We start from the raw sequence: 21,307 nt of genomic DNA, 5'->3' as shown, positions 1-21,307 counted from the left end.
TGGTTACGAGTCCTGGCAGTCTGACCCTTCGATAGAGCTTGTTTTGGAAAATGGCTCTGCCTCCCACCTCAGACGCTTGCGGCTCGGCCCAGGACTGGGGGACTGCTGACGTGCGAGGCTGGATCTGGAGGCATGGACTTCCTACCGTATCAGGGATCTCATCTCCGAGAGGAGGGAAGGCTGCTCATCTCTTATGACCCTTGATGTGCAGGGTCCACAGAGGGTTTTGCTATGGGTGTCTGTCAGCTTTACCCTGCATACAGGGCATCTGACCGACTTGGATGTGGCCTTGGCGGGGTCTTTAGTTCCTTTAATCAATGGATATAAGATAGGGATCATCAGGTCAGTCGTCCTTGGCTGCGGGGATGGCTGTGGAGAGGGTGGTCTGCGCCAGGTGCACTTACCCCTCCTTTCGCCGGAGCCTCTACGTCCATGACTGCCGCCGATTCCAGAGAGACGTTGGGCTTATGGAGCACGCGCTGAGTTTCAAAACCCGGCGCGTGACGTCACCGGCAGTGACACGCGTCTCCTCGCGATAGGCCGGGAATCGCACGGCCGCTTCCGCTTTCTGCCCGGCCGCTAGCCCCACCTACGCCTCTGAGAGCGCTGTTTGCGACGCCCGCACGGCCAGTTGCCTGCGGGGGGACCAGCCTTCTACTGCCACCCGCTGACTGGAGCCAAGAGCCTCCCACCGGGAGGAGCGGCTGCCTCCGGGAGCGTCGTCCTGCTCCTGGCCTTTGGGGCAGAGGGACTCCCCACCAGGAAGTTTCGGCCCCAGGCGTCTTGACAGGGGGAAGGTTTGGACTGGCCGTCCGATCCACCTGGGCCCTCTGGTAAGCTCTTCAGAAATCCTCTTGCGTGTCCTTCCATGCAGGGACAGGAAAGACACTGAGGGAAACGGGCTGGGACAGGACCTTTTAATCTCTTGTGTGCTTTCCTGTCCCTGTAAGGAGGAGGAGGACGTCCTCCATGGTGCTGTCAGGTCGACGTCCTGGAAATTAAGATTTATGGGCGAGACACAGATGTGCATGAGAATCTGCCTCCAGAGCTTATTTTACTTGTGTGATATGTAATAGCTGACAGCCTCTGCTCTGCTGATCTACATGTCTCACATATTCTCATACAGATCTGTGTTCTGCTCATAGTCTGGGACAGCTCATTTCCATTTTAGAAAAAGCTTATCAAGGTATCATTTCATTCAACTTCCTATGACCTACATGACTGTGTAGACTGTTTAAGAGGGTTGATCCTTCAGACTGATTCACTGTCAGTGTGAGTACATACCTGCTGAAAAAAAACCAAAACACTGTATTAAAGGATTATTCCGCAAATGATGAAACCGGTTTTCTGCATTCCGTGTTGTATTTGATGGTTGAGGTTTAATATGGGGTCCACACATAAAATAGACAAGCTTACCAAGTGTGAACATTGCCTAGAAATGTACTGCAAGACTTACCTGTACTAGTAGATGCTACTACTGCCACTACATATCTGCTTCTTTACACATTAACATACCTGATTGCCATACCTAAAAGTAATATGAATGACTTTGTTCTTCAAAGAATATTAAAGGACTTTTCTCACCAAGTGCTGCAATGATCAACTTTTAATTACTTGAATATATAAAAAGATATTAAAAAAGGCTGTATTAAAATGACGACACATAAAATTCATAAACGCAATCGCTGAAGAATGAACCTTCTAAATCTCACTGCTCAAGAGCTTCAATTCCAAAATATCATATTTGGGCTTTCATGAAATCCAGTTTTTATAAGGAATATTGCATATGGATTACAATTTAGTTAGTCCAACACCATGGAAAGGGAGAGGTTAGCACCTGACCAGAGTGAGATTATTACTGTATAATGTACAGTTGTGATCAAAGGTTTACATACCCCGGCAGAATTTTTGCTTTCTTGACCTTTTTTCACAGAATATGAATGATAATACCAACCCCTTTTCTCCAATCATGGTTAGTGGTTGGGTGAAGCCTTTTATTGTCAGACTACGGTTTTCCCTTTTTAAATCATAATTACAACCCAAAACATCCAAATGACCCTGATAAAAAGTTCACATACCCCATTTCTTAATAATGTGTATTGCCCCCTCTAACATCAATGACAGCTTATGTCTTTTGTGGCTGTTGTGGATGAGGTTCTCTATTTTCTCAGATGGTAAAGCTGCCCACTCTTCTTGGCAAAAAGCCTCCAATTCCTGTATATTTCTGGGCTGTCTAGCCCTATACTGCATATAGGGGAGCCATGGGCCCATCATGCCGCATAAAAGGGAGCCCTGGACCCATCATACTGCATATAGGGCCAGCCATGGGCCGATCATACCGCATAAAGGGGAGCCGTGGGCCCATCATACTGCATAAAGGGAAGCCGTTGGTCCATCATACTGCATATAGGGAAGCCGTGGGCCCATCATACTGCATATAGGGGAGCCGTGGACCCATAACACTGCATATAGGGAAGCCTTGGGCCCATCATACTGCATATAGAGGAGCCGTGGGCCCATCATACTGCATATAGAGGAGCTGTGGGCCCACCATACTCTTTGGGAGCTGTGGGCCCATCATACTGTATATAGGGGAGCTGTGGGGGCATTATACTTTGCATAGGGGAGATGTGGGGGCATTACACTGTGTATAGGGGAGCTGTACATGGGGGTCTCAGGGGACATTAAATGTCAAATAGGCACTATTGAGGCACTCAGTATTGTGACTGTCAAAGATTCATCTGGGGTATTAACCCTTTCTAGGGGTAAAATATGGGCACGGTTTTCTATGGCACTTGCTCAGGCGATTAATATATTCTAGATGATTATTTTACCATCTAGAGGGCATAAAGGAGTCATTTTACTTTGTAAGGGGCAAAGTGGTAGCCATTATTATGTGGGGCAGTAAGAGGATTATTTAGGTGCCAAACAGCAGATGAAGTAATAGGGACACCTACAGCAGCAGGAAAATCAGCAGGCTGAGGAATAGGTGTTGGAAATGTGAGAAGTCAAATGTGTCTTTATTATCTCCGCAGGTGAGTACTGGCTGGACGAAAATGTTATGACGGTCTTGGCAAGATGGAAAAGGGAAAATTAAGGACTTCATCAAAAAGAACGTCAGCTGTAAGTCACTATCTGTAACTGTACTGTAATCTCTTACATGTTTTGCAAAACTAGTATATACCACTATATGTTCACCATATGGCAGTAGTCTCAATGCTTGCGTTTGTACACAGATTTTTTTTTTCCCAGTAACAGCACAGTCATCTGCTGACGTCCCCACAATTAGGGTGCATCACTGTTGTAATCAGGGTTACCTGGTTAGGGGTCCACTCTGATATCCCCAACCGCTCTCCGAGCTTAACCTCCAGCTACGTCTCTGTCTGGACCGCATTGTTTCAGTGACCAAGACATTCTACACAACTGCATGCCTCCAACTGTTTGGGTAGTATGATGTGGAAGAACTTGACTATCCCACACAGAGCCCTGACCTCAACCCCATGGAACACCTTTGAGATTTACTAGAGTAGAATTGCAGACTAAGCCCTTGCATCTAAGATCATTGTGTAACCTCAGAAATCCTCTTTTAAGAAATAAGCAAACTTTCACAAATGCTCCAGAATCTATCCCAAAAGAGTGCAGGCTATTAATTCTGCAAGTGAAAGGACAAGGACAAACCTCATAATACCTATGAATTTAGAATGAGACGTTATAAAAGCTGCTCCAAGTGTAAAGTATGTGTGCCAATACAGTTTATGTTCAGTGTGGCCTCCCAGTTACAGTAATCAATCATGGGCTTGTTTCTATTAAAATGGGTCTATCTTCAAGAAACAAACCCTTTAATACAATTACCATGCCTATCCCAACATGCCAATTGATACCTGACTGCACTGACACAAATAGTTAAATGTGCTGTAGCCAACGTACTACAATTTGCCTATGAAGGAATCTCACTGCATCTACCTTGTCTCACTGTTTTTTTTTTACTCTGCACATAACTCATACTGTTTGATGGAGATCGTTGTCTGTGACATCCGATAACTGATCCAGAAATCTGTAAACTGTCTTCTGAGAAAGATAGCGATCAAACAGAAGTTCTTAGAGACTACAGCAATGCGCTAGTCTGTGCAGCGTAGCTAAGCTGCTATCTTATTACTTCTAGGTCTTTATTTCCATTTCGTTTCCTTAAAGAGAAAAATGACTTGTTCCTTATCAGTAGTTTATGGTAATGCATGAGATGACGGAGGGCTGTATTCTATGTGCTGCTCCCCAGCGGATTCTGAAAGATTCACTTAAATGATATTACGGCTGCCAGTAATGGCACGGTTGACTTTAAACTGATAACTACATTAATTCAACAGCCGTGTGCAAATGAGGTCTCGTGTTTGGACAAAGACAAAACTCTAAATAACCTTGCTAAATACACAGCAGGAGAAACGAACAAAATGCACAGACAGGAAGAAAGTTCCTAAAGAAAGAGTGTGTAGTTTGGCATAGCTGCCATGTGTCCAGGCAGAATTCTGGTAAGAGACAACTAGTAGACAATGCTTGCTGCATAGCCATCCATCTTCTGTCCTATGCACTTACTGCAGAAATCGACAAAGGAATAGGATCTATGTGCCACAGTAGGCTGCTCACTTTCTGGTTACTAACGGTGGAGGATAGGGCATAGGGCCATATGAGCATACAGCTAGGCGGACACCAAGCCCATTTCTCTAAACTGATTAATTGCAGTATTTGGTCAGTATTGTAAGTGTAACCACAGCATTCAATAATAGGGCAGCATCTGATCGATGCCTGCCTGGCATCTGAGGATTCCTTAGAAAACTTAATGATAATGCCCCAGCTATAGTCTTCTAAAAAAATAAACTTCTCTGTACTGTAAAGTAAAAGTTGCTGTTCCCAGCAACTTACATTGGTTGGTGAATGCAATGGCTCTGCTAGTATAGCTGGAACTTTTTCAGAGCGGGTCTTCTCACGAATTGGCTGCCGTGCTGTCAATGTGACCGTCAGCGCCTCTGGAAACAGTGGCTAAGACTCGCTGTTCAACTTGAAGAAGGCAAACAAACTGGAGATGTTGCCTATCATCAAACTGAAAGGGAACAACCCTTTGAATGAAAGAGAAAGCCGCTGTGAAAGTCCTTAAAGTCAAGTAAATTGGAAGGCGGAGCCTCCATGTATTTGACTAATTTTTCAAGTAAAATGTAAGGCAGGTAATCAGATGCAGTAATGCAAAGGCGCAGAGCAAGGGATAACAGGAGTGCGGTTTAATTAACAATTATAAACTCCTCGCAGGGAGATAACAGTAAGGGGGAAGACAGGTTAAACAGTATAAATGTGGTTCAATGCAACAGTCTCTCCATAAACTTTAACTTATCGAGACTCCGCTGTCTTTTAGTTGCTTGCAGTCTAATAGATGTAATGCTGGCGGGGGCCGACACTGCGTCTTCAAGCTTTCCTTCCCAACACACGGTCAGGCTTCTGGCAGCAGCGGCGGTCTCCAGATTTGCCCGCTGAGCCCCTAGTCCATTGAACGGCAGACCCGAATTATGAGGCTCTGCACTAGTCTCTCCTCGGCATGTGTTCCCCTGTGCACCCACCAACAACTGAATGCATGCACCACGATGTCTCAGTTGGCACAAGTCCCTCAGAACACCAGCCGCTACCTGAACAGCTGCACCTCGCTGCTTTACCAGGCGCCCGTCTCTCTGTGCGCCCAACGGTACCTGGGAGTCCTCACTGACCGTCCTGGGTCTCTGCTCTGCGCTTCAATTCACTCTGCAGCCGGTACCTTCTCTCTCTCTCTCCTTTGGCGAGAAATTTCTGTCTTTTCCCACGCTAAACCCTGCCGTCTCCACTCGCTTACCACGCCCCCTCCTTTTAGGTCGTGGGTTCTTTCCGTCTAGTCTTTCCTTCCCCCCTGCAAAACTGGATGCGGCCTCAGCAGTTCCAGACCCGGGGTCTCAGAGGTACCCACAGCCCGGTCCTCTTCCTTACCATATCCCACAAATGACCAATTAAATTGAGATATGGAGAATTTAGAACGGATGCAATAATGTGGTAAAAGAGTTCCCTGCAATTAGGGAATACTTTTGCCAAAAAGAGGTGCATTTGTTCTACAAAGATGTTTATATAGGTCTTACTCATCAGACGTACCCTGAAATGAATGCTAGGGCACCACAATTGCTCACACTCTTCCCACAGTGCATCCTGGTGCAATGTCTTTCCCTGGCAAGCAACGCACATGAACCTGGCCAGTGATGTGATGTACAAGAAAACATGATTAGTCATATAATGTAACTTCTTCCATGGCTCAGGTTTTAATGCTCTTGTAGGCACTTCAAGCAATGGAAGCGGTTAGCACGGGCCCAGTAACCTGGTCTGCAGCTACGCCACACTGTGTTTGGACACCTTTGTATAAAAGCCAAAATAAGGAACCTGTGGAAAATCTTATCCATATTACAGGCCTGGAAAAATATTAAACCAGGACAGCTTTAAAGTCAGATGCAACAATGCATTTCTAGGACACAATTTGGTTGGGTTGACAGAACCTGGCTGAAGGATATTTGATGCACATTTACATATGGTTACAAAAAATATCTGATCATGTTTCTCTCATCTGACATAACAGTGCTTCCATGATTTCCCTATAGTAGACACATTACTTCATGAAGCATTTATTGCATGGCTATTCTTTTCCCCAGTAGGCACAGAAAGGTCCATCTTTCAACACACAACACTCACTACTGACTGACTTTCATTTGATTCTGCCAAGACATGAAAATACGTCAGTCTGACAGCCACTGTAGAATTTCTACTTTACAGGCATAGTCTCTGCAAGGAGAGATCAACTCAACATTTTTTTTTCAGACCTACCTTTTTATGAGCAATCAGCATACAATTTGAATGTTCATGTTCACATGCAACTTCATAACCTGGTAGCATATCTGCCAACTCTTGGACAAAATGAACAACCTCTTCATGCCAAGGAACATTTGCCATGGTTAGATTGCTAGCAGAACTCTCTCCACAGTAGGTTACACCCTAAAAAAATAAGACAAGCTGAATAAAAACTCTACAAGCAATCGTTTAATCAAGATGTAAAAGTTAGACATTTAACTTTCATAAAAAAGGATTATCAGCCATCTTACACAATTTAACACATCTTTACTCAGGTAAAAGTGAACAGTATTCTGTAAATTGGCATGGACAAAGAAAGTAATATAATGCTCGATTTTCATAGCATTGGATGATGTAGCAGATATCAGCGACATACAATGGAACAATGGAACAACATAATGACTTTCAGAAGCTTAAATACTAAGTGGTTTGGGAACAAGTTGGAGGACACACTTCCGGGGCACACACCGCGCAGAAAAATACTGGCGCATGCGCAGTACCGATTATATGCTTTGCCCATAGTTGGGCAAAGCATACTGCGCAAGCGCTAGAGGCCTTTTCAATGTGCAAGCACGGAAAACTACGGCATCTGTGATATTCACAGATGAAGATTACATTCACCAAGCCGAGGAGGGGGGGGCTTGGGCGAATAAGCCCCGCCCATCGGACCCGACGGCGGCGATTTCCATACATCTCTAACAAGATAAAAAAGGTATTTATGCAAAGGTCCGGGGTCGGGGGGAATCAAAAGTCCTAATAGAATCTTTATGGGATGCACAACTGGGTGATATCTTTACATGATATCACTAAAAATGGGTGACAGATTCCTTTTAAAGAAAAAACAGCAGTTGAAGGAAGGGGTTGAAGGAAGGGGCTCAAGGCCTGCAAGTACTTAATTTTTTCATATACTTTTTTGTTTTATCATATTAGTAATAGCAGAACTGGAAGTTTCCTTCAGTTCATTCTGTCACATATACATCACTGGAACAGGAGTTCCAGAGTGAACACTGCTATGGCTGAAGTGAGCAGCCAGCTAGTATCCAGGGAATCGTAATGTAGATAGGCAATTAGTTATAGTGGTATAATTAGGCAAAGGATAGAATAATCAATCGCCAAGTCCGCATCAACAGAATGGATGGCGGTCTCCCTTTGCTAGAGTTCGGCATATGGTGAAACGGGTTGCCAAATTACTGCAGGTGACCGTTGATAATCTAGTTGTTGTAGTCCAAGTGGAAAGGACAGAATAAGTGGTACATGGAGAATCATTAAACATAATTTTAAAGAATTAGGCTACAAGTTGAAGGAAAGAATCTTCAAGGTAGATTATGGAATATTGCATGGGCCATTGGAATCACAGGAAAGACAACAGGAACTTAAAGAGTAAAGTTCAGGTGTAAAGTCTTGTCCAGAGCAGACCGATTTGGGTTCCTAGAGCACAGGGTTTACTCTTCATTGGGGGGCAATCTGCATTTTGCAGCCAAATCACACCTAAATGGAAGGAGTCTGCTGTGCTCATGGAGAGAATTCTTGCAGGCGTGACGGAGCATTTAAAACAGAGACAAGGGAGAAGGAAAAAACAGGAAATAAAGGGTTATACATGATAGAGATGGGTCAGACTACATCAGTGGGTGAAGACTACAGGGGAAGGATTGGGATTGTGAATAGAGAGATTGAAGCGTTACAAACAAGCAGTTAAATCAAATCTGACCACAAAGCTTCAGAAATTAGCAAAAGACCATTTGCATATATAATTTCCCAGTGGAGCATGCAAGGCATTCAAGTCTCCTCAAACTGGGATGCCAGACCTGACTTGTCTTAACCCTTATATCCCAGTCAACCTCTCACCTAGCCAAATCAGATCTCCTATTTTGCACTGACAAAGGGCAATACCCCCAAACACTGTGTCTGCAAATTAGGATAAAACCCAAACCAGAATCCAAAGTCATACTGCAAGGCTCCTTAAGGGTATGTGCACATGTTGAGGATTCCTGTGCGGATTTTTCTGCGCAGAATCCGCAGGTAAAACAACCTGCGCTTTACCTGCATAATTAGTGCAGATTTCCTGCAGATTTTGAGCGGATTTCGCCTGTGTTATTACACCTGTGGATTCCTATAATGAATAGGTGTAAAAACGTTACCGTGCGGAATTTTCCGCAGCATGTGCACAGCGGTTTTTGTTTTCCATAGGTTTACATGGTACTGTACACTGCATGGAAAACTGCTGCGGATCCACAGCCAAATTTGTAACGTGTGCACATACCCTAAAGGGACGTTACGGACTTGTAGGATTGCTACTTACAATAGGTGGCAGTAGAGTTTAAGCCCTCTTCCTCTCTGAAGAGACAATTTGCACATTTCTTAAAGTGAAAGTTAAAAAAAGATGGAAACTTGTGTATGTGTATGTTCATAAATGCCATGAGTCTGACAAGCAAACTGGAAAAGCTTGAGGCCTAGGAACTAGAGGAACACATTGATGTAGTTGAGACAAGGTTGGACTCGCTACATGATTGGGATGTAAATTTTCCTGGTTTTATGCTCATTTAGAAATACAGGATAGATAGCAAAGGAGAAGCATAAATGTACAGTGTCTTGCAAGAGTATTCAACACCCCCAATTCAACATTGGGGAGTGTAGTTTGTAAAATTAGGTCATATATGGGGGGGGTTCTGCTGTTCTGAAACTTCAGGAGCTCTGTCAATGTAATATGGCAACCTCAAAGCTTTCCAGCAAAATCTGGTCTCCAATATGGTGCTTCTTCCCTTCGGAGTAGTTTTCGACCACATATCGGGCATCAGCGTACTCAGGAGAAATTGCACAACAAATTTCCGTATCCATTTTCTCCTGCTATCACTGTGAAAATGAAAAAATGGGGCTATCAGATATGTGGGGGAAATTTTTTTTTTTTTTTACATTTTCACAGATCAACATTGAACCTCCAGGTGCTTCACAGATATGTTCAAAGTAATCACCTCATTTCTAGCTAAATTCCTTGAGGGGTTTAGTTTCCAAAATGGGGTCACTTGTGGAGGTTTTCCACTGTTTAGGCACACCAGGAGCTCTCCAAACACCACATGGCACCTGCACACAATTCCATTAAAGTCTGCATTCCAAAACGTCACGCCTTCCTTTCTGAGCCCTGCCATGCTCCCTAACAGCAATGGTCCCCCATATGTGGGGTACTGGCGTACTCAGGAGAAATTTCTCACAAATGGTATGGTACAATTGCTTCTGTTACCCTTGTGAAGATTAAAAAAAAAAGGCTAAAATAACTTTATTAAGGCAAAAATGTAAATTTTTTATTTTCACAGCTCAACTTCATAAACTTTTGTGAAGCACCTGGGTGTTCAAGATGCTCACAACCCATCTAGATACATTTAAAGTAAAATTTTTGGTGAAAAAAGTTAAATGTTAATTTTTTCCATCCACATTTCATTAATTCCTGTGAAGTATCTGAGGGGTTAATAAACTTCTTGAATGTGGATTGAGCACCTTGAGGGGTGCAGTTTTATGATGTCACTTTTGGGCCTTGAAAGTCTATTCAAATGTGATGTGGTCCCTAAAAAAAGATTTTTTAAGTTTTGTTGGAAAAATTTGAAATTGCTGGTCAACTTTAAACTAACTTCCTAACAAAAAAAAAAGTTTCAAAAATTGCACTGATGTGAAGTAGACATGTGGGAAATGTTATTTATTAACTATTTTGCGTGACATAACTCTGATTCAAGGGTCTAAAAATTTAAACTTTGAAAATAGCCAAATGTCACAAAAAAAAAACTCAATCACTGGGATCTGTTCAAGTGTTCCATAGTTAGTTATTACTACAAAGTGACACTGGTCAGAATTGTAAAGTTTGGCCTCGTCATGAATGTAAAAACAGACTTGGGGGTGAAAGGGTTAAACCAAAGAGTTATATCACAGGTCACTAGCGGAACACAATCGCACAACCGTCACATCCAAGCATAAACTAAGTGTTTATCAGCAATTTCTAATTTTTCCAACAATTTACAGAGCTATTTATTTTTCTAGGGACCACATCTCATATGAACTGACTTTGGCTGGTTTCACATTTGCGTTTTTTTTCGCGGTAATTTAGCGCTAAATAGCGCATGCGTTTTTTTTCCCTATACTTTGCATGGTATGCGCTTATGTGCGCATACACATGCGTTTGTACGCGTTTTACCGCGCATGCGTTTTTTTGCGGTATGCGCTCGGGCGCACAAAATGCAACTTGTTGCATTTTTTGTGCGTCCGATTTGCCTCAAAAAAACGCATGCGCGCGCAATGCGTTTTTTTACAGCAAGACACCCATTATAAGTCTATGGTGAGCATATGTGCGCATTGGCATGCTTATGTATGCTTTTTTTGCACATGCGTTTTTTTTTTTACCATTAGTTTAGACAATGGAATTTAGGGGTTTGGGTAAAGTTAGGGTTAAGGGGGTTTAGGGTTAGGGTCAGGGTTAGGGTTAAGTATGGTTTGGTTAAGGGTTAGGGTCAGGGTTAGGGTTAGTGTCAGGGTTAGGGTCAGGGTTAGGGTTAAGTATGGTTTGGTTAAGGGTTAGGGTTAGGGTCAGGGTTAAGGTTAAGTATGGTTTGGTTAAGGGTTAGGGTCAGGGTTAGGGTTAAGTATGGTTTGGTTAAGGGTTAGGGTTAGGGTCAGGGTTAAGGTTAAGTATGGTTTGGTTAAGGGTTAGGGTCAGGGTTAGGGTTAAGTATGGTTTGGTTAAGTGTTAGGGTCAGGGTTAGGGTCAGGGTTAAGGTTAAGTATGGTTTGGTTAAGGGTTAGGGTCAGGGTTAGGGTCAGGGTTAAGGTTAAGTATGGTTTGGTTAAGGGTTAGGGTCAGGGTTAAGTATGGTTTGGTTAAGGGTTAGGGTCAGGGTTAGGGTTAGGGTTAAGTATGGTTTGGTTAAGGGTTAGGGTCAGGGTTAGGGTCAGGGTTAGGGTCAGGGTCAAGTATGGTTTGGTTAAGGGTTAGGGTTAGGGTTAAGTATGGTTTGGTTAAGGGTCAGGGTTAGGGTTAAGTATGGTTTGGTTAAGGGTTAGGGTCAGGGTTAGGGTCAGGGTTAAGTATGGTTTGGTTAAGGGTTAGGGTCAGGGTTAGGGTCAGGGTTAGGGTCAGTAAAGTCATGGTTTGGGTTAGTGTGAGTGGCCACCTAATGTTGGAAAAAAACGCAAACGCGGTAAAAACGCACTAAAAACGCATACAAACGCTTAAAAACGCTGCGTTTTTTTCATGCATGCTCATAAAAATGCTTGAAAAAAACGCAGCAGTTGTATGCTTTTGTATGCGTTTTTCAATGCGTTTTTTTGCGGGAAAAACGCGCTGCAAAAAAAAGCAAGTGTGAAACAGGCCTTTAGGGCGTTTTATGACAGAAAATGCCCAAAACTGACTCCATCCTAAAAACTGCACCCCTGAAAGTCCTCAAAACCACATTCAAAACGTTTATTAACCCTTCAGGTTCTTCTCAGGAATTAATGCAATTTGGACGGAAAAACAACATTTTACTTTCTCACAAAAATATTATTTAGCTTCAAATGTTTTATTTTTACAAGGATAGTAGGAGAAAATGGATATCAACATTCATTGTGCAATTTCTTCTGACTATGCCGTTATACCATATTGGGGGAAAAGTACTGTTTGGGTGCTCTGAAGGGAGGGAGCAACGCTTGACTTTTGGAATGCAGAATTGGCCGAAATCGTTAGAGGATGCAATGTAAGGTTTGAAGAACCCCTGATATGTCTAAATACTGGAAACCCCCAAAAGTGATGCTATTTAGGAAACTAGACCACTCAAGCAGTTTATCTAGTTGTATGGGGAGCACCTGTGAGTTCTTTGTAGAATTTTACAACATTGAACTGTGAAAATGAAAACATTTGTTTTCCACAAACTACTTTTCAGGCACAGTGCAAAGACCAGAACAGAAGAAGCGCCATATTGGAGTTCAGAATTTGATGGAATGGTTTGAGGGTGCCATATCATATTGACAAAGCCCCTGAGGTGTCAGAACAGCAGAACCCCCCCCCCCCCCCCATAAGCGATGTAATTTTACAAACTACACCTGTCAATGAATTCATCTAGGAGTGAAGTGAGCATCGTTAACAACACATGTGCCTCACAGGAATTTATACCATTGAGCAGTCAAGAAATAATAATTACATTTTTACCTCTGAAATGTTGTTTTGGCCCTAATTTTTTTTTATCTATTTATATAATTGCCTTGTAAGGTTTTCATTTCCTGTTCTGTCCAGATGTCACCGTATCCCAGAATTCCAAGTGGAGAAAGTTCACCGACCGCCATATTGGGACACCCAGTGATGTGTGTCTCAATATGGAAACTGCTGCTGCTACCAACCTATTGCGCGGTACCACTAGCGGAACACAATCGCACCACACACACACTCACAAATTTAAAAAAGAAACTAACAGTCACATCCAAGCATAAACTAAGTGTGAAAAGGTGCTTAACCTAGTGTCACAAACTCATACACTCAAACAAAAAAGGAAGCACACTGTAGCGCCATAGCATGCAAACATGAATTTACAAAAATGTAAATTTTTTATTTTCACAGCTCAACTTCATAAACTTTTGTGAAGCACCTGGGTGTTCAAGATGCTCACAGCCCATCTAGATACATTTAAAGTAAAATTTTTGGTGAAAAAAGTTAAATGTTAATTTTTTCCATCCACATTTCATTAATTCCTGTGAAGTATCTGAGGGGTTAATAAACTTCTTGAATGTGGATTGAGCACCTTGAGGGGTGCAGTTTTATGATGTCACTTTTGGGCCTTGAAAGTCTATTCAAATGTGATGTGGTCCCTAAAAAAAGATTTTTTAAGTTTTGTTGGAAAAATTTGAAATTGCTGGTCAACTTTAAACTAACTTCCTAACAAAAAAAAAAGTTTCAAAAATTGCACTGATGTGAAGTAGACATGTGGGAAATGTTATTTATTAACTATTTTGCGTGACATAACTCTGATTCAAGGGTCTAAAAATTTAAACTTTGAAAATAGCCAAATGTCACAAAAAAAAAACTCAATCACTGGGATCTGTTCAAGTGTTCCATAGTTAGTTATTACTACAAAGTGACACTGGTCAGAATTGTAAAGTTTGGCCTCGTCATGAATGTAAAAACAGACTTGGGGGTGAAAGGGTTAAACCAAAGAGTTATATCACAGGTCACTAGCGGAACACAATCGCACAACCGTCACATCCAAGCATAAACTAAGTGTTTATCAGCAATTTCTAATTTTTCCAACAATTTACAGAGCTATTTATTTTTCTAGGGACCACATCTCATATGAACTGACTTTGGCTGGTTTCACATTTGCGTTTTTTTTCGCGGTAATTTAGCGCTAAATAGCGCATGCGTTTTTTTTTCCTATACTTTGCATGGTATGCGCTTATGTGCGCATACACATGCGTTTGTATGCGTTTTACCGCGCATGCGTTTTTTTGCGGTATGCGCTCGGGCGCACAAAATGCAACTTGTTGCATTTTTTGTGCGTCCGATTTGCCTCAAAAAAACGCATGCGCGCGCAATGCGTTTTTTTACAGCAAGACACCCATTATAAGTCTATGGTGAGCATATGTGCGCATTGGCATGCTTATGTATGCTTTTTTTGCACATGCGTTTTTTTTTTTACCATTAGTTTAGACAATGGAATTTAGGGGTTTGGGTAAAGTTAGGGTTAAGGGGGTTTAGGGTTAGGGTCAGGGTTAAGTATGGTTTGGTTAAGGGTTAGGGTCAGGGTTAGGGTTAGTGTCAGGGTTAGGGTCAGGGTTAGGGTTAAGTATGGTTTGGTTAAGGGTTAGGGTTAGGGTCAGGGTTAGGGTTAAGGTTAAGTATGGTTTGGTTAAGGGTTAGGGTCAGGGTTAGGGTTAAGTATGGTTTGGTTAAGGGTTAGGGTCAGGGTTAGGGTCAGGGTTAAGGTTAAGTATGGTTTGGTTAAGGGTTAGGGTCAGGGTTAGGGTCAGGGTTAAGTATGGTTTGGTTAAGGGTTAGGGTCAGGGTTAGGGTTAGGGTTAAGTATGGTTTGGTTAAGGGTTAGGGTTAGGGTCAGGGTTAGGGTCAGGGTCAAGTATGGTTTGGTTAAGGGTTAGGGTTAGGGTCAGGGTTAGGGTTAAGTATGGTTTGGTTAAGGGTCAGGGTTAGGGTTAGGGTTAAGTATGGTTTGGTTAAGGGTTAGGGTCAGGGTTAGGGTCAGGGTTAAGTATGGTTTGGTTAAGGGTTAGGGTCAGGGTTAGGGTCAGGGTTAGGGTCAGTAAAGTCATGGTTTGGGTTAGTGTGAGTGGCCACCTAATGTTGGAAAAAAACGCAAACGCTGTAAAAACGCACTAAAAACGCATACAAACGCTTAAAAACGCTGCGTTTTTTTCATGCATGCTCATAAAAATGCTTGAAAAAAACGCAGCAGTTGTATGCTTTTGTATGCATTTTTCAATGCGTTTTTTTGCGGGAAAAACGCGCTGCAAAAAAAAGCAAGTGTGAAACAGGCCTTTAGGGCGTTTTATGACAGAAAATGCCCAAAACTGACTCCATCCTAAAAACTGCACCCCTGAAAGTCCTCAAAACCACATTCAAAACGTTTATTAACCCTTCAGGTTCTTCTCAGGAATTAATGCAATTTGGACGGAAAAACAACATTTTACTTTCTCACAAAAATATTATTTAGCTTCAAATGTTTTATTTTTACAAGGATAGTAGGAGAAAATGGATATCAACATTCATTGTGCAATTTCTTCTGACTATGCCGTTATACCATATTGGGGGAAAAGTACTGTTTGGGTGCTCTGAAGGGAGGGAGCAACGCTTGACTTTTGGAATGCAGAATTGGCCGAAATCGTTAGAGGATGCAATGTAAGGTTTGAAGAACCCCTGATATGTCTAAATACTGGAAACCCCCAAAAGTGATGCTATTTAGGAAACTAGACCACTCAAGCAGTTTATCTAGTTGTATGGGGAGCACCTGTGAGTTCTTTGTAGAATTTTACAACATTGAACTGTGAAAATGAAAACATTTGTTTTCCACAAACTACTTTTCAGGCACAGTGCAAAGACCAGAACAGAAGAAGCGCCATATTGGAGTTCAGAATTTGATGGAATGGTTTGAGGGTGCCATATCATATTGACAAAGCCCCTGAGGTGTCAGAACAGCAGAACCCCCCCCCCCCCCCCATAAGCGATGTAATTTTACAAACTACACCTGTCAATGAATTCATCTAGGAGTGAAGTGAGCATCGTTAACAACACATGTGCCTCACAGGAATTTATACCATTGAGCAGTCAAGAAATAATTACATTTTTACCTCTGAAATGTTGTTTTGGCCCTAATTTTTTTTTATCTATTTATATAATTGCCTTGTAAGGTTTTCATTTCCTGTTCTGTCCAGATGTCACCGTATCCCAGAATTCCAAGTGGAGAAAGTTCACCGACCTCCATATTGGGACACCCAGTGATGTGTGTCTCAATATGGAAACTGCTGCTGCTACCAACCTATTGCGCGGTACCACTAGCGGAACACAATCGCACCACACACACACTCACAAATTTAAAAAAGAAACTAACAGTCACATCCAAGCATAAACTAAGTGTGAAAAGGTGCTTAACCTAGTGTCACAAACTCATACACTCAAACAAAAAAGGAAGCACACTGTAGCGCCATAGCATGCAAACATGAACCTATGTAGATCTTCTCCTTAAGCCCCCGTTACACACTGCGATATCGCTTGCAATATCGCTGTAAAGTCACCGATTTTGTGACGTTGCAGCGATATTGCTAGCGACATCGCTGTGTCTGATACTTACCTCCGACCCGCTCCCCCGCTGGTTATCGCTGATCGCGCGAGAAGCTGCTGGACCATTCCTCGTCGTCCACTTCCTGCGGCGCTTCCTGCTGTGACGATGAGCGACGTGTGGAGCCGGGCGGGAGGACGCAGGATCGCCGCGTCTGACAGGTAAGTAGTGATCCCCGTCCCCTGCGATGTCGCTGGTGAGATCTGCCTGAGTGGCAGCTCACTAGCGACCACCTAGCGATTCACCAGCGATCCTGACCGCGTCATATCGCTGGTCGGGATCGCTGGTGAGTCGCTAGGTGTAACGGTACCCTTAGACTGAAATCTATATCTATAAGAGGTGGAGTGCTCAATCAGAAGGTTAAGGAATACAAATGAACCTTTTCAGTCTAAAGCCCCCGTTCACATAACGATGTCCCAGCAATCCCACCAACGATCCGACATGATGGGATCACTGGGACATCGTTAGACAGCCCCAGCGATCAGGACCAGCGACGCTGGATACCCGATGTTTACATTAGAAACCAGCGTCTCTGATTGCTGGTCTCTCACTGCCACAAGCAGCGATGCGTGCTGGCCAGCGGGAGACCAACGATCGAAAAACGGCCCAGGACGATCCTGCATGATCAGCGATAACCGGCAGGGGGGCCGGTCGCTGATCCCCATCACACACAGCAATCTCACTGGCGAGATCGCTCATGTGTCACAAAATGTGACGGGGCCTTAAGGAGAGACTTTACATAGGTTTCCATACAGATGAAGACTTTAGTCTAAGTGAGGATTGGCATTAGGTTAGGGTCCTGGAAAAAGAGAAACGTCTTACCGTGGCTTCCAGGTACACATAAATTGGCCATTTTAAGCCCTAAGCTTTCTCAATTTTTCATATTTCTAATGCAGTAATGCAATTCATTTCATGTTTGCATGCTATGGCGCTACTGTGCGCTTCCTTTTTTGTTTGATTGAACACACATACAAACACACACACACACACACACACACACACCTATGCTGCCTCTTGCGCGGTACAACCAGCGGAACGCCGTCATACTGCGCAAATTCATCGCAAGCGCTGTGAATCATTCTGCTTATCACGGTGGCAGATGCGCGACGTGTCTACAGGCAAAAGAAGCCCGGTCACATTAAAGGGGTTTTCCCACAAACGAAAGTTCATTCTAAAAACTGTCTGTGTCTGACCGTGTACGGAGCATACCACATCTCCTGAGCAGCAGAGGAAGCAAAAGACAATACTGACATTACAGCAGGGGATCACAGAGGATTCATTTTGTGAGATAAAATATTTCAGACTGTTTTTAAACAATATTTTACCTCACAAAATGTATCCTCTGCGATCTCCTGCTGTAATGTCAGTATTGTCTTTTGCTTCCTCCCCTGCCCAGGAGGTGTGGTATGTTCTGTACATGGTAAGACACAGACAATTTTTAAAATGAACTTTCGTTCGTGGGAAAATCCCTTTAAATAGAAATTCCTCCTGACATGCTGTGCACTGACTGTTTAGTGATGGGGTACACAGGTCAAACAAGAGACAACATGAGAGGAGAAGACAGCAGATGGGGGAGAGAGAAGGTGCACAGGTGTGAGACAGACAGAGCACGGGGGGGGAGACGGTTCTAACGGGAAGCACATGAAGGGAGACAACAGCACAGGAAGGAGAGAGGCAGCAGGCAAGGGGGATAGCACATGGGGTAGACAGATCAAAGAAGAGAGGACAGACGGAAGAAGTCAGCACATGGGGAAAGAGAGAATGGATAGGTGGGTGAGCACAGAGGGTGAGAGATTCTCAACGCTGCAAAGCCTGCCCCCCACTGTGACAGCATCGGGCCTCCATCTAGTTTTTTTTAGAACGGCTAATAGGAAAAAATGACCTCTCAGTTTGTTGTGCAATTTCTCATGAGTGTGCCAATATCCTACAGGTAATCAGGAACTACTTTTGAGGCACAGCGCAAAGCTCAAAAGGGAAGGAGCGGCATATTATAGTGCAGAGAATGTTTCCTGAACAGAAAAATCCCTGCATAAGTGAACCCATTTTACCATCTACACTTCTCAAAGAATTCATCTAAGGGTGCAATCATGATATAGACACAAAGGGTGTGTTACAGAATTTTTTTACCATTGGGCAGTGAAGAAAAAAATACTTACATTTTTACCATTTAAATGCTGCTTTAGCCCCAGATTTTACATTTTCACATGGGAAAATGGGTAAAAAGGACATCAAAATTTGTCACACAATTTCTGCTGAATGTAGCAGTACAGTGGCGGTACAGTACTACTTATTGTAGCTACACGGCAAGAATCTGGAGGGATTACCACCTGAAGCGCAGATTTTCCTAGAATAATTTGTAGATGCCATATAGCTCCAAAGTGCAAGAAGAGCATAATCCCCTCTCAAGTGACCCCATTTTGGAAATTATACCCCTTTGGAATTTCATCTACAGATGTAGTAATTTGACTGCATGGATGTCTTCCAGAAACATGCAGCAGAGGATGTTGCTGAGTGAAAATTGCAAATCTACTATTGTTGTTCTCATACTTTGTAGTGCCTAGCATGTTATAGTGGCCAGTGCATTATGCCCAGCTGGTGCTTCTGGAAACAATCACCCATAAATTAGGCAGGCAAACGCCGCTACAGAAATGCCAAATATGTGGACGCTAAAAGTTGTTTAAGCACACTGTGAGAAGCAAAGGAGAGGGGCATTTGGATTTGGGAATGTAGAATTTGCTGGATTTCTTTTAGAGGGTGAGAAGCCATAGTGCATTTCCAGAGCCATTGTACTACCAGTAATGTGGAAGCGCCCTATATTTCCATCGACAGAAGATGAACCTGAGTGGGAACTTGCTTTTTTTGTGGATTGAGTTGAAGCTTTTAGTGGGAACATTTTACATAACATTTTGGATCATGTTTATCCTGTGCTCAACGCTGAGCACTTACATCTAGGTTTCCATCTAAATCTCCAAATGATGTGATTCAGATGAAAACCCTGAGGGATCCATTCACTATAATGAAGCAGCAGTTACTTTTGACTCCATCTGGCCTCTGTTCAGTGATATCCTTTTTATAAGTGCACAAAGCTGTGGCGGATCACAGACCAGACGGCGTCCCCAGTGCCTCAATCTGCCTCATTATAGGCAATCTTCCATCAGGCTTTTTGTCTGAATCATGTATTTCACAGATTTACATGGAAAAGCCAGATTAAGCTCTCTAGTGTAGACCGCAGAATAAAGGTCAGTCGACCCTCAATACACTCTTTGTGAGGCAGAATGACCAAATCAATAATTGGTCAAGAACAGGTTTTATTTATGTTTTTGGGCAGTTCCTCATGCGGTAAAAGTGATCAGATGACTTTATTCTTTGGGTCAGTGTGATTACAGTGATACCAGATTTATACAGTTTTTTATGTTTGGCTGCTGTCACACACACAATCATTTTTTTGCCATATTTTGAGAGTTATAATTTTTTCCATATTTGTGCCGCCAGTAATGGGAGGGCTTATTTTTTGCGGGATGGGTTGACGTTTTACTTGTTGCCAATTTTTGGGAGGCAGAACGCACAAAAATCAGCATTTCAAGATCTAAAGTTTTTTTTTTTAAGACGTTACATGTGTGGTAAAAATAAATAAAAGCAGCTTTATTATTTGGGTCACTATGACTAAAGCAATAGCACATTAATAGAATTTTTCTAGATTTTGTCGCTTTTACAAGAAAATATTTTACAGAAATTTTTTTTTTTTTTTTAATTGCTGTATTCTATAACTTTTTACTTTTCCGCTGATTGAGCTGTATGGCAGCTTGTTTTTTGTGGGCCGAGAATATGTTTTCAGCTATACCATTTTTATTTAGGCTGGTTTTACACTTGCCGTGTTTTTTGTGGCCAGTTTTTACGGTCCTTTTTTGGGGGCAGCAAAAAACCTTCACGGATCGCTGTTTTTCCCTGTTATAACAAATAGCAGGGAAAAAAAACGGCAATCCGCAAATACAGTGTACCACAAAAACAAGCAAACGTTTTTGCGGTACCATTGAAATGCATTGCGGCCGTGTCCGTAAGCCGTGAAAAATATCGAGCAAGCCATACGGAGCAGGGCCCTCCTAGTAATTTTTGCAGGACGATAATGCGGCCCCATAGAAATCTATTGGGGCCGCAAAAACAGCCAGCAAAAATACGGCAAGTGTAAAACCAGCCTTACTGTGTATACTCAAGTATAAGCAGAGACACCTAATTTTACCTAAAAAACTGGGAAAACTTATTGACTCGAGTATAAGCCTGTTTTACGGACCAGCGTCCGGAAGAGCATTTAAATGCCCGCTGTCAGAGTTTGACAGCGGAATTTAACTACTTAATAGGTGCGGGTGAATCGCAATTCCTCTCGCGCTTATTGCGGGCAATAATGTCACGGATTTGGGTTGGGTTCACCGCTGGAGCCCACCTCAAAACGGGGGATACTGCCAGCTGACATAATATTCCGTCAGCTGGCAGTAAGGGGTTAATAACAGTTTTTAGTCTACATTATGACATCCGAGACACTACATACATGTGCTTCGATGTCAGTAGCAAAAGAAAAATTGTTCAAAAGTGTTTTGCAGACGACTTTAGTTTATAAT

General features: G+C 42.8%; 1 protein-coding gene across 3 annotated transcripts in view; it reads right to left on the bottom strand.

The window, feature by feature from the left end:
* LOC141069428 (S-adenosyl-L-methionine-dependent tRNA 4-demethylwyosine synthase TYW1-like) overlaps positions 1 to 21,307 on the bottom strand; it is a 452,148-nt gene that overhangs the window by 113,144 nt on the left and 317,697 nt on the right. For all 3 annotated transcript variants that reach the window (XM_073558957.1, XM_073558955.1, XM_073558956.1), the window contains exon 15: positions 6,877 to 7,044. In XM_073558957.1, the coding sequence (XP_073415058.1) occupies positions 6,877 to 7,044 (168 nt within the window). The remainder of the gene's footprint in view (positions 1 to 6,876; positions 7,045 to 21,307) is intronic.

Source organism: Dendrobates tinctorius, unplaced genomic scaffold (genome assembly GCF_039654945.1).
Source record: "Dendrobates tinctorius isolate UK_male_01 unplaced genomic scaffold, ASM3965494v1 ptg000263l, whole genome shotgun sequence".
Taxonomy (NCBI): domain Eukaryota; kingdom Metazoa; phylum Chordata; class Amphibia; order Anura; family Dendrobatidae; genus Dendrobates; species Dendrobates tinctorius.
The sequence above is the reverse complement of the archived record's forward strand: the minus strand, read 5'-3'. Positions and strand labels throughout refer to the sequence as shown.